Source organism: Rhincodon typus, chromosome 13 (assembly GCF_021869965.1).
Source record: "Rhincodon typus isolate 14 chromosome 13, sRhiTyp1.1, whole genome shotgun sequence".
In the NCBI taxonomy this organism is placed as follows: Eukaryota; Metazoa; Chordata; class Chondrichthyes; order Orectolobiformes; family Rhincodontidae; genus Rhincodon; species Rhincodon typus.
In genome coordinates, this window is record NC_063344.1 from 5423512 (window position 1) to 5437928 (window position 14417).

At 44.8% G+C, this 14417-nt stretch overlaps 1 protein-coding gene across 1 annotated transcript in view; it reads right to left on the reverse strand.

Annotated features, from left to right (window-relative positions):
- Positions 1–14417, reverse strand: part of pcolce2b (procollagen C-endopeptidase enhancer 2b) — a 50097-nt gene that overhangs the window by 29643 nt on the left and 6037 nt on the right. The window contains 2 exon segments of the mRNA XM_048604490.1: positions 688–812; positions 1627–1882. Coding sequence (XP_048460447.1) covers positions 688–812; positions 1627–1882 — 381 coding nt within the window.

The window sequence follows — 14417 nt, forward strand, 5'->3', positions numbered from 1 at the left end:
TATGCCAGCCATCCTGTGGCATCCCTAAATGAAATATTAGTCAGAGGCAAACTAGAAGCAGTTTTATGCCATTGGCCTAGTAAGAATTGGAACACAACTGTCTAAACCCCTTTCCCGTAGTGCCCTTACGGGCAGAACCATGAAAAGAGCTTCATTCCAGCAGCCCAGGCTGGAATGAAACCCAGCTTCCAGAGGAAAATATTAGCATCTAACCCATTGCATCAGCTGGGCTCTGTTCACACAATTGTCTGCACTTCTCATGTTAACAAACAGGTCTAAAGGAAGAACTTGGCTTAAATGGTTAAGCTTAATCTACAAACCTGCGATTCCAAACCAAAAAGTGATTGCAAACTGGAAACTGGGAATTCAGATTTTCTTTTAAATAAAAAATCTCACTGGTCTCAACTGAGATCATGATGCCAGCCATAGAAAAATAAATTGTAGCTTAGCTATTCAATCAGTTTTGCAACAAATTCATTAATCACAGCATTATACAGGGCTGAAGGAGGTAATTCAATTCATCATATGCTTGTGCCAGCTCTTTGAGAAAGGTTATCCAATTCATGTCCATGTCCTTGCTCTTTCCCCAGATCCCAACCGCTTTCTTTCCCAAGACCTTTTGGAAGGAGCCATGTTATTGGTTTAGATCATCAGATAAGGCATTGTTACATATTTAGTCACCATTACCTGATGTTTGGGTGCCACAATGTGCCATGAGCAGGAGACTCCAGCTGGGTAATCATTGTCTGGCCAGTTGGGTGTTTTGAAGGAACCAGGTGATTTTTCCAAACGACCACCACAAAACTGATCATCTGTAAGGATTAGAATAAAAATATTACAAACTATCAATTCAACAATGAGCACTCAAAGCAAAATATCATTACACTTTACAGCAGAATTTTTTAGTATGTGGCAAAATCATTATTCTAACACTTTATGCTTCAGTACCCTCAAGTCAAGTTATAGCCCTTTCAATATTTGGTGCTTTCTGCTGATGTCAGCTCTACAGCACCAAATAAGGTGCTCTCCATTGTGCATGACTCATCACAACCACGAACAAAACAGTTTCTACTCTAAAATGAGCTTAAGCTAGCTTGTGCATATTTATTTTAATCATTCTACTTATGTCAAAACCAACTGGAAGTATTGACAGGACTGATTTTTAGTGTTGATGCATTAACTGGTATTACGCTCCTGCTTCTAGCAGCTATTCCTATTTAAATTAAGCATTACATTCCTGTCGAAAATTTCAGCCACGAATATCTTCTATTTAGTATAGAGATCTTTTAGTGCTTTCTTTCCCAATGCGTTGTCTCCTCCGTGTGGGGTTTATATAATCAGTATATATTTTATGGCACTGTGGATGGTCCAATTGTTCAGGGAGGAGGAGGAATAAGCGTGGAAGGGCAATACTGGTAGGGCATTTTATTAGTGAGAATGTTGTCTGGTCTCTGGATTAACAGTCCAGCAACAATACCACTAGGCCATCGCCTCCCCTAAGGGGATAACCTTTGCCTCAGAGATGGGTCTGCCACCAGCGAGGCAACTTATATCTCATACTGACGTTTCTACACTAGCCATGAATTTATAGTGCTTATTCTGTCAGCAGGAATGAAATAACCTTACTTCTCTGGTTTGGCCGAGTTGCAGAGTACATAGCAACGAAACCGTTTCCTGCAGTGTTGGCATCAGTTACCATCTGTACCATCATCTTGTTGCCGGTTGAGATGATGGCTCCAGGCTTTGAAGTACCACAAAACCTGCCCAACCGCTGGCCATTGATGTGCCCATCGTAGACATCAATGTAATCGTATCTGCAGAGAGTGTCCCGTTCTAGATCGAGGAAGCGAAAATTGAGAGCCACCACGCGGCCTTTTGGTACCTGCAGGTAATGACATCAAAAATTAAATCATTGATGGCTGCTGCTCAAATACAGTGACAGGTCAAAGGAGGAACTAGGCAAAGACATACAAAGAGACAGTGACTCTTAACTGCCCTCTGAAATAGCCTCAAGTCATTTAGCTTTCGAGCATTTCGGGATGGGCAACAAATGCTGGCCTTGCCAGTGACACACACTTCCCACTGGGTGGATAAAAGACTCAAACAGCTATCTATTTAGCCCTATTCCCTTGCACTTCACATTAACTTTTTACTTTGTTTTCAAGGTACGCTTATCTATATTCTTTTTCAAAAGATATTTGGAATTCTCTTTCCATGATTATGGGCTCGAAACTTCACTTTTAGATTGCTACTTTGCTACTGTTTTTCACAACCTGCATTTCTAGTTTAAACCTCCCAACCAGGCCTCTTCAGAAATGTGGAATGGACCTATTTTTGGGCTCATTCTTTGTACAGCTGGCTTTTCAGGGGAATCCAAACCAGGCCTCATTTGTATGGGACTAGCTGCTGTACTCGGTTACATTCATTAACACTCTAAGAAGCTTTAGGATATTCAAACAGCTTTCCAGCGTACGAGTGGGTGAGTGAGAATGAGGTCAGTGGGTAGAATGACAATGTAGATAAAGTGGCAGCACGTTAGGGTGGCTGGGTGGTGGTGAATTCAGGTTAGGGAGAGTTGTAGGGATGGAGTAGTCAGATGAGATTATGGGGCCCAGGGGCAGGCTCATCAGGAGTTTTTATGTACTCCCCCTTGCGCTGCAACGAGTGCCCAAAGATCAGGAACACTGGATTGAAGTGCAAACAAAAAAAAAAAACAGCAAAAGATTCTTTAAGTAATTAAACATGGGTATATCATTTACCACACCCGACATATACACGGTCCACAGACTCCACACCATTGTAAAATGAACGTTTGGGCCAGGAATCCATGAACCACCCAAACCACAAGTGTATGGGACTGCCACTTCCGACAACCACCAACCCAGAAACCCAATGGAAAATGGGAGTAGTCCCGGGTAGAGAGCCCTCCACTGGTGATCCCCACTGCCTAGTGGTAGGAACACTGCTCCTGTTATTCTAGTCAACTTGTTGGGACACATTCCTGGACAGGTTGCGATTTGAACCTGGGCCTCCTGACCCAAAGACAGGGACAGTGCCATGGCACAAAATCCTTGGAAGAATTCTCTTGATATTTTCCAATTAATCCCTGTTATCACATAAATCTGAAGAAGGTTGGACCTGAACCCAGGCCTCACGCGCTCTCAATTGACTCCAAAGCTGTTTTGGAGTGCATTTTCAAGACTGACAGAAACTGGATTTTATCATCTGCCATTTCCTGAGTGACTATCCAGGTAAGTGAATCAAAACCCTCCAAAGTTCCCAATTCTAAATCAGACTTTCTTAGAAGGCTCTGGATGCAGGGTTACTCCCCATTGGAAGTTTAAGATTGTGGCAGAATTGGACACTCCAATCAGAGCTCCTCCGCTCCTTCTGTTTACTCCCATTTTCCTCTCTTTCTTTCCCCCCTTTATCCCATCTTGATATTCTCTCCTGAGGTAGAGTGAGCTAAAGACATGGAGCAGAGCAGGGACGGCCGGCCGGCCCCAAATGTTGCGGGGACGGCCAGCAGGCCAGAGGCCCGAACCACGCGGGGACAGCCGGGGGATGGAGGCCTGTGTAGACCACGTACGGAGCCCTCTGTGCTAATCTAATAAAAGACTGTAATGCATACCTTTTTAACTTTATTCTCATTTTTCTAACATACTATGAACAACTGTACATAATGTAACTTCTTTTCCCTTTTTCTCTTTATTTCTGTATCTTGTATCAAGATCTGTACCTAGGTACTTTGTCCCTAAGATCGCGCCATATGGGGTAACATTGAAAACTTTTCACTGTACTCCTGCAGTTCATACTTGAGTACATGTGACAATACAAAGGACATTCTAAGATTCTAAGCCACCCAGATAATTTCAATGTGTCACAATGCCAGGACATCCAATGGGTCCCAACTTGTACCGCAGGGGATATGTCCAGCCTCAAACTATTCAAACACCAGAAGGTCTGGGCCATTGTGTTTCTTCATTTCCTTTGCTTGTCATATTGATCTTGGATTCATCCTTCTAGTTACGGACACACCAATACATGGAAATATATATTTCCTGTTTGCCTTCTTAAAACTCTTCACAGTTATGACCACTTCCACTGTGATCTCCTGTCAGCTTTCTCTCCTCTAATGAAGCAATCCAAAGTTTCTTTTAAACCTCACAATCCAGAACTCATTTAATTCTCTCAAAACCCATTAATTTACACAGTTAAAATCAGACCCCCTGTTCCACCTCGTAGATCCATAATTAAACCGGAATGCAACCTTAATTTACATTTTAAAAAAAAAATAAGTCTTTTGGATGTGCTGCAAGTACTTACATGCACTGGAAACAGCATTCACAGGTAAGCTGTTCCAACATTGCTGCAACAATGGCATCTACAAGGCAGAAAATCACCCAGGTACAAAAGCAGGACAAACCCAAACAAGCCAACTGGAACCTATCATTAAAAACCAAAAGATCTATAGACCCTGTAAATCAGAAACATAAACAGAAATTGCTGGAAAAGCTCAGCAGGTCTAGTAGCATCTGTGAAGAGAAATCAGAGTTAACGCTTGGGGTTCAGTGAGCCTTCCTCAGAACCATTCCTCCCTGTTGCTGCCACACCTGCTGAACTTTTCCAGGAATTTCTGTTTTTGCAAGCCATCAATCTGTTCTCCATCAAAGTGACAGAGAGTGTTTTATCGGGAGTGCTCACTGATGCTCAGTCTGGACTCCTCCAAGACCAGTCAGTTCCAGATCTCATTGTCCAAAAATGAACAAAAAGAGCAGAATTCCAGAGGCAAAGAGAGAGCGTTTGCCTTGATGTCAAAAGCAACATTTGACCATATTTGGCATTAAGGAGACCCAGCAAATTTGAAATGCAAATCAGAAGGACAAAAATCACCCCTGAAGAAAATGGTTGTGGTTGTTGCAGGCCAATAGCATTAGACCCTGGTCCTAGCTGTTTGCAGTCCTCAGCGTGCATATTTTCTGATCAACCTGTTCAGAGATGTTATTAAACACCTCTGTGGAGAATGTTGAATTTGAACCCTGGCCACCTAGCTCAGAGGCAAGGACACTATCACTGCACTACAAGAACCCCTTTGCATTCCTCACAGTAATGTCCTAGACCCAATCATCTTCAGCTGTTTCATCCACAATCTTCGCTCCATGAGAAGGGGATATTCACTGAAGGTGATTTCACAACGGTCAGCACCATTTCCAATTCTTCTGATACTGAAGAAGTCTGTGTCCCTGTGCAGCAAGATTTGGACAACATCCAAGCGAGGGCTGATAAGTGACAAGCAACATTCATATCACACAAGTCCCGATCAGTGACTGTCTCCAAGAACAGATAACCCAACCACCTCCCCTTGATATGCAATGGTATTGCTGCTGCTGACTCACTATTGGGAAGTTCTCCTTTCATGGGAGGATATCACATTGACCAGAAGCTGAACTGATTATGCCATTTATAAACTCAAGTATAGAAGCAGGTCAGACCCTGGGAATTCTGTGGTGCATAACTCACCAGCTGATGTCACAAAGCCTGTCCACCACTTACACGACACAAATCAGGAATGTAATAGAATACTGTCTACTTGTCTGGATGAGTGCAGTTCTAACACTCCAGAAGCTCAACAGCATCCAGGGCAAGGCACACACCTGATCAGCACCCCATCTACCACTTAAACATTTACTCCTTCCACAAGCAGCACACAGTGGCAGCAGTGTTTGCAGTGCAGCAAGTCACTAAGTCCCATTTGGCAGTTCCTTCCAAAATCTACCATCTCTACACTTAGAAGAACAAGGGCAGCAGATGTACTGGAACAGCACCACTGCAAATTCTCCACCAAGTCACACGTCACACACCACGCTGAGCTCAGTAGTCAATAATACTGATGGATCAATATCCTGCATATCCCTCCACTCTCAGCACATACACCAATGGACTTGAGACATTCAAAAGGGTGGCACAGTACAGCCCTTTCAAGGGCAATTAGGTATGGTCAGGAAATATTGACTTTGCCAGCAATACTGACATGCCATTAGAAAAGCGTACACTCTTAACTAGGAAACAGTATTGTGTAATAAGACCATAAGATATAGGAGCAGAAATTAGGCCATTCAGCCCATCGAGTCTGCGCTGCCATTCAATCATGGCTGATAAGTTTCTCAACCCCATTCTCCCGCTTTCTCCCCATGATCCCTGATCCCCTTGACAATCAAGAACCTAGTAATCTCCATCTTGAATATACTCAATGACCTGGCCTCCACAGCCTTCTGTGCCAGTGAATTCCACAGATTCACCACTCTCTGGCTGAAGAAGTTTCTCCTTATCTCTGTTCTAAAAGGTCTTCCCTTTACTCTAAGGCTGTGCCATCTGATCCTAGTCTCTCCGACCAATGGAAACATCTTCCCAACATCCACTCAGTCCAGGCCATTCAGTATTCTAACTGGGAGGGGAGCTTACTGCAGGCCAACATCTTTACAGAACCATATCATTAAACATCAGGACTTGGACAACTACATCTGCAGTTAACCAGTGATCTGTTCAGAAAAGTACTTCAGGCAATAAAGACAGAAGTACCATTATATAAAACAGTACTTCTGTTGTACCTTCTGATAGTTACGTTACAACACTGACTAAGGTTTTAATTGGCTGTAAAGCGTTTTGGGATGTCTTGAAGTCTTGAAAGATGCTTTTTAAATGGGTCTTTTTCAAAAGCGGCTTCAAGTAAACTTCCACATGGGAGCTTCATTTGTGGGCTATTTTACTATGCAAGGGACCATGGTCAAGCTTAGTTCTGTCTCCTCCCAATATCTATGGACAGAGAGTTCTTAATGCAAATGGAAAAAGGACTAAATTTTCTCCTTTTTAATACAGAGGAACTGATTCCAATTATTCACTCCCATCATCACCACTTCACCACAATAGATTCACCACAATCGGACTTGTTGGTCTGCACAGCTGCATTATTCATTGCATAAACTCTTTGAACCATTGAGGGAACAAGTAAGGAGCTCCTCATTTCTGATTAAAGAGTGATGCTCATAGAACGTAAATGAATGACAGTATTGATGACAGAGCAAGAATTATACGGTTTGACGCTAGGAAGAAATTGAATAAAGCTCTCGCTCTTTAAATCTGATTACTTCTAGCAAGCAGCTCTTTGAAAACTGATTAAGTGCATTCCTCCATTAAGTAAATGCCAGGACCACCATCAGTGCCCATATTCACTGAGTTAAGCTGTCCTTGTTTCACATAGTACTCATAAGCAACCACCTGACTGTTGCATGTTTACCCAGTTAAGCAACATCGCAGTTTTTAAATTCTCATTCTTGTTTTCAGATTCCTCCTTGGTCTCAACCATCTTAACCTTGAGGCATCCCCGATTTTAAAGTCATTCCACCACTGCTGGCTATGTTTCAGTTGCTGAGGTACTAAGTTCCAAAATTACTCCCATCCAAATCTCCACCTTTCTTCTTTGCTTTCCTCTTTTAGGATGCTTGTTAATACTGCTCTCTTTGACCATTTAACCTTTTGGAGATTTGACTTATTATCACTTTACATAGCCTGATGTGTCATACTTTGTTTTATAACACTCCTGTGATGCACCTTGGAACATGTCATTACATTAAAAGGTGCTACATAAGTATAAGTTATTGTATTGCTCCCAGTTTCTCGGATCATCTTAATTGCTTAAGAATAATTTTGTAAAATTTTGATATTCTTCAGTTTTGTAATTTTTAAAGGGGTTTTTTATTTAAAACAACAAATGCTGATGGAATGAATGAACAAAAGGAGAAAAAATTGCTAAGGAGAAAAATTTGCTTTTGGGGATTTTTTTTTTTGCTTAGGTTATTGAAGTTCTGTAAAGATCATCAGTGAGTTATTAAAGAAATATTGCATGGGCAAGGAACCAGGGGAGTGTGGGTGTCCTTGGAACTAAACTTCAACATGAGTCATTGCTTGAGAAAAGAAGTTGGAGAGAGGCAAGTCTATTTGCTAACTTGCTTAACGGAAAAGAAAATACCACATTTAACACGTAATGATAAAAAGAGAATGAAAAATTGCATTGAAATATTAACACAGTCACAAAATATTTGGTCGTACGTTTAAGTCCACAGTTCTCCATAGCTGTAATTTCCTGTGGATATCTGGAATCTTAGATCTTGCCTGTTTGCTGCGCATATTTTCAGCTGACATTCATTCTACACATTGACTGGTATTTGATGTTGTTTGCAAAGCGTCCGAGCTAGTAAAACAGAGCACCTGAACACTAATTTTAAAAATTTCCCTGAAGATGAAAGTCTATTTTAAACAGAGAAAACTTTGGAAATACACAGCGTGTTACCATTAGAAGGTAAAAGTTGTGTTCCATACTATATTTTTATTTGTGGCATGTGGGTATTGCTGGCTGGACCAGCATTTTTGCTTGTCCCTAGTTGCCTTTCAGAAAGTGGTGGTGAGCTGCCCTCTTGAACCACTGCAGTACAGGCGCTGCAGGTAAACCTGCAATGCCTTTGGGGAGGGAAGTCCAGGATTTTGACCCAGCAACAATGAAGGAACGGTGATATATTTCCAAGTCAGGATGGTGTGTGGTTCGAAGGGGATCTTGCAGGTGCTGTCTTCCCACAAATCTGCTGCCCTTGCCCTTCTAGGCGGAAGTGATTATGCGTTTGGAAGGTGCTGTCTAAGATCTCTGGTGAATTTCTGTAGTGTGCACTGAGGGTTGGGGAAGGGAGTGGATGCTTCTGGAAGTGGTGCCAGTCAAGCGAGCTGCTTCGTCCTCGATGGTGTCAAGCTTTTTGAGTGTTGTTGGAGCTGCACCCAATCAGGCAAGTGGGGAGTACTCCATCACACAACTTGTAGATGAAGGACAAGCTCTGTGGAGCAGGAAGTGAGTTACTCGCTGCAGTATTCCTACCCTCTGACTTGCTCTTGTAGCCTGCTTTTGTGTTCATGTGGCAAGCCCAGCTATGTTTATGATTAATGGTAACTGCCAGAAATTTGATAGTAACACCATTGAATGTCAAGGGCGAGTGGCTAGAATGTCTTTTATTGATATGGTCATTGCCTGGCATTTGTGTGGTGCTCAAGTTACTTGCCACTTGTCCAGATTCTTAGATATTGTCCAGCTATTCTTGAATTTAAACATGGACTGCTTCAGTATCTGGGGAGTCGTGAATGGTGCTGAACACGTTTGCCTATGATTGCACAATCTCCATTCTGACCTTATGTTGGAAGGAAGGATATTGGTGAAGCTACTGAAGATGGCTGAGCCAAGGACGCTACCCTGAGGAACTTCTGCAGCGATATCCTGGGGTAAGATGACTGACCTCTAACAATAGCGGGTAGGTGATGGCCCAGTGGTATTATCGCTGTACTGTTAATCCAGAAACCCAGCTGATGTTCTGGGGGCCCAGGTTCAAATCACACCACAGCAGATGGTGGAATTTGAATTTTTTAAAAAGTCTGGAATTAAGAATCTACTGATCACCATTAAATCATTGCCAAATTATCTGGTTCACTAATATCAGGGGAAGAAATCTGCCACCCTCACCTGGTCTGGCCTACATGTGACTCCAGACCCACAACAATTGTGGTTGACTCTCAACTGCCCTCTGAAATGCCCTAGCAAGTCACTCAGTTGTACCAATTGCTGCAAAGTCTCTTTAGACGGATCACCTGGCATCGACCTAGGCACCGGAAAAGACAATGGCAGAAACAGCCCTGTAAATCATGCAAAGTCCTCCTCACTAACGTCTGGGGGTTAGTGCCATAATTGGGAGAGGTGTCTCACAGCCTGACATAGTCATACTCAACAGAATCATATCTTACAATGTCGGGGACACCACCATCACCATCCCTGGATATGTCCTGTCTCACTGGCAGAACAGACCCAGAGGTGGCTGCACAGTGGTATACAGTAGGAAGGGTGTTGCTCTAGGAGTCCACAACACTGACTCATGGCTTCAGGTTAAACATGGGAAAGGAAACCTCCTGCTGATTACCACATACTGGACTCCCTCAACTGATAAATCAGTACTCCTCAATGTTGAGCAACACTTAGAGGAAGCACTGAGGATAACCAGAACCAGAACACCATGGAAACAACCCTATTACTTCTACACCTTTCCAAAATCTGTCTCCCAATCTGTTCCTCAGTGTCTCTGTTGCAATTGGGGGGTCTATAGAAAACTCCCAATAAAGTGACTGCTCCTTTTCTGTTTCTGACTTCCACCCATACTGACTCAGTGGACAAACCCTCCTCCACGACCTCCCTGTCTGCAGCTGTGATACCATCCCCGATTAGCAATGCCACTCCCCCACCTCTTTTACCTCCCTCCCTATTTCTTTTGAAATATCTATACCCCGGAACATCCAACAACCATTCCTGTCCCTGTGTTATCCAAGTCTCCATAACGGCCACAACATCGTAGCTCCAAGTACTGATCCATGCTCTAAGTTGGTCACCCTTATTCCTGACACTTATTGCATTGAAGCAGACACACCTCAACCTGTCACACTGACTGCAACAATGCCCTATCAACTGCTTATCCTTCCTCATAGACTCTCTGCTTGCTCTATCTGTCTGTACACCAGCTCCCCCATCCTCTGATCTGTAGCTCCGGTTCCCATCCCCCTGCCAAACTAGTTAGAACCCTCCCAAAGAGCTCTAGCAAACCTCCCGCCCAGGCTATTGGTGCCCGTCCAGTTCAGGTGCAACCTGTCTTTCCTGTACAGGTCCCACCTTCACCAGAAGGTATCCCAGTGATCCACAAACCTGAGGCCCTCCCTCCTACACCAGCTCTGTAGCCACGTGTTCAGCTGCACTTGCTCTCTGTTTCTGGCCTCGCTAGCCCGTGGCACCGGTAGTAATCCTGAGATTACTATTCTTCTTGTCCTGGCTTTCAGCTTCCATCATAACTCCCTATACTCACTTTTCAGGTCCTCATCCCGTTTCCTACCTATGTTATTGGTACCGGTGTGTACCACGACTTCTGGCTGCTCTCCCTCCCTCACAAGACTCTTGAAGACTCGATCCAAGACATCCCTGACCCTGGCACCCAGGAGGCAACATACCATCCGAGAGTCTCGCTCGGTACCACAGAATCTCCTGTTACTATCGCTCTCCTATTCTCCCCCCCTTGCCTTCTGAGCCACAGAGCCAGGCTCAGTGCCAGAGACCTGGCCGCTATGGCTTTCCCCGGTAGGCCTTCCCGCCCAACAGTATCCAAAGCGGTATACTTATTATTGAGGGAGACGGCCACAGGGGATCCCTGCACTGTCTGCTTATTCCCTTTCCCCCTCCTGGCAGTCACCCAGCTACCTTTGACTTGTAACTTGGGTGTGACCAACCTCCCTATAACTCCTCTCTATCACCCCCTCAGCCTGCCGAATGATCCGGAGTTCATCGAGATCCAGCTCCAGTTCTCTAATGCGGTCTGAGAGGGGCTGGAGTTGGGTGCACTTCTCGCAGGTGAAGTCAGAGGGGACACTAGTAGTGATTCTTACCTCCCACATCCTACAAGAGGAGCATGCAACTGCCCTAGCTTCCGTTCCCTCTACTCTAGATTGCCAAAAGAATAAAGAGAAAAAAAACCTTACCTTACCAACCCTCCACACAGTCTTTTTTTTTTGGTTAGAGGAGAAGGATGGGTGGGAGACACTACATGTGTAGTGTTTTGGGTTTAGACAATGCCCGAATGTAAAAGTTCACTTCCTGGCTCACGCTCTCACCACTCTCGCCACTCAAATCAAGTAGGCCGCTGACTCACGAGGTAAGTTTTTATAAGGAAAACTTTACTTTCCCGGCTGCCCACTACCTTGCACTCTCGCCGCTCAAATCAATAATCAATCTGCCAGCTGCAGCTGCAACTGTCCATGACAGTATCGGTAAGAGTGACCATCGCACAGTCCTGGTGGAGACCGCCTTCGCATTGAGAACACAACCTGCATCGTGCTGTGTGACACTGTCACCGTGCCAAATGGGACAGACTTTGCACATGAGGTGCCATCAACAGCAGCAGAATTGAACTCCAGCACAATCTGTAACCTCGTGGCCTGGCATAGCCCCCACTCAACCATTACCATCCAGCCAGGGGATCAACCCAGGTTCAATGAAGAGTGCAGGAGGGTATGCCAGGAGCAGCACCAGGCATACCTGAAGATGAGGTATCAACCTAGTGATTCAAACATGCACAAAAGAGCTGAATTCCAGAGGTGAGGTGAGAGTGACAGCCCTTGATATCAAAACTGCATTTGACCAAGTGTGGCATCAAGGAGCCCTAGCAAAACTGGAATCAATGGGTATCAGGGGGAAAACTCTCCGGTGGTTGGAGTTATACCTGACGCATAGGAAGATGGTCGTGGTTGTGGGAGGTCAACCATCTCAGCTCCAGGACAGCTCTGCAGGAGCTCCTCAGGGTAATGTCCTATGCCCAACCACCTTCGGCTGCTTCATCAATGACCTTCCCTCCACCATAAGGTCAGAAGTAAGGATGTTCACCGATGATTGCACAATGTTCAGCATCATTGGTAACTCCTCAGATACTGAAGCAGTCCATGTTCAAATGCAACAAGATCTGGACAATATCCAGGCTTGGGCTGACAAGTGGCAAGTGATGTTCGGGCCACACAAATGCCAGGCTATGACCATCACCAATAAGATACAATCTAACCACTGTCCCTTGACAACTTGGTGTTACCATCACTGAATCCCCCACTATCAACATTCTGAGGGTTACCATTGACCAGAAACTCAACTGGACTCACCACATTAACAGAGTGGCTACAAGAGCAGGCCAGAAGCTAGGAATACTGTGGCAAGTAACTCACCTCCTGACTCCCCAAAGCCTGTCCACCATCTACAAGGCACAAGTCAGGAGTGTGATGGAATGCTCCCCACTTGTCTGGATGAGTGCAGCCCCAACAACATTCAAGAAGCTTGACACCATCCAGGACAAAGCAGCCCACTTGATTGACATTACATCCACAAGCATCCACTCCCTCCACCACCGACGCTCAGTAGCAGCAGTGTGTACTATCTATTTAGATGCACTACAGAACTTCACTGAAGATCCTCAGACAGCACCTTCCAATCCCATGACCACTTCCATCTAGAAGGATAAGGGCAGCAGATACATGGGAACACCACCACATCCAAGTTCCCCTCCAAGCCACTCACCATCCTGATTTGGAAATATATCGCCATTCCTTCACTGTTGCTGGGTCAAAACCCTGGAATTCCCTACCTAATAGCATTGTGGGTCAGCCCATGGCAGGTGGACTGCAGTGGTTCAAGAAGGCAGCTCACCACCACCTTATCAAGGGGCAACTAGGTACGGGCAAGAAATGCTGGCACAGCCAGCGACACCCACATCCCACAAATCAATCAATAGAAAAAAAAAACACAACCATCTTCTTTAATGCCAGTGATGACTTCAACAGGCAGAGAATTTGTCCCGATACCCATCAATTCCAGTTTTCCTAGGGCTCCTTAATACCACAGTTGGTCGAATGTGGACTTGATGTCAAGGGCTGTCACTCTCCCCTCACCTCAGCTCTTTTGTCCACATTTGACCAAGGCTGTAATGAGGTCAGGAACTGAGTGGCCCTGGCAGAACCCAAACTGCTGGTGATGACACCTTCCATCACTTTACTGATGATCAAGAATAGACATTTTTTTAATATTCATTTACGGGATGGGGGCATCACTGGCTAGACTAGCATTTATTAGCAATCCTTAATTGCCCAGAGGGCAGCTAAGAGTCAACCACATGGCTACAGGTCTGGAGTCACACGCAGGTCAGACCAGGTAAGGATGGCAGTTTCCTTCCCTAAAGGATATTAGTGAACCAGATGGGTTCCCCCCGCCGATAATTGACAATGAATTCATGGTCATCATTAGACTCTTGATTCCAGATTTTCATGGAACTCAAATTCCACCATCTGCCATAGCATGGTTTGAACCTGGGTCCCCAGAATATTACCTGGGTGTCTGGAATAGCGGCCCAGCAATAACACCACTAGGCCATTGCCTCCCCTGGGGCCTAATTGATTGATTTTATTGTCACGTGTACTGAAATACAGTGAAAAGCTTTGTTTATGAGCGGTACAGCCAGATCACAGCAAGCAAAGGATGTACAGATCAAGAAGGCTTAGAGGCATACAGGTTACATTATTTGAGGCTGGAGTCCATTCAACAGTCTGATAACGGCCGGAAAGAAGCTGTTCCTGAACCTGCCCGTGCATGTGTCCAGGCTTCTGTATTTTCTGCCTTACGGATGAGGTTGTGGGAGATCATTACCGGGGTGTGATGGGTCTTTGATGATGTTGGCCGCCTTTCCTTGGCAGCGAACCATGTAAATGGAGTTCATGGATGGAAGGCTGGCTTCCGTGATGGTCTGGGCTGTGCACAC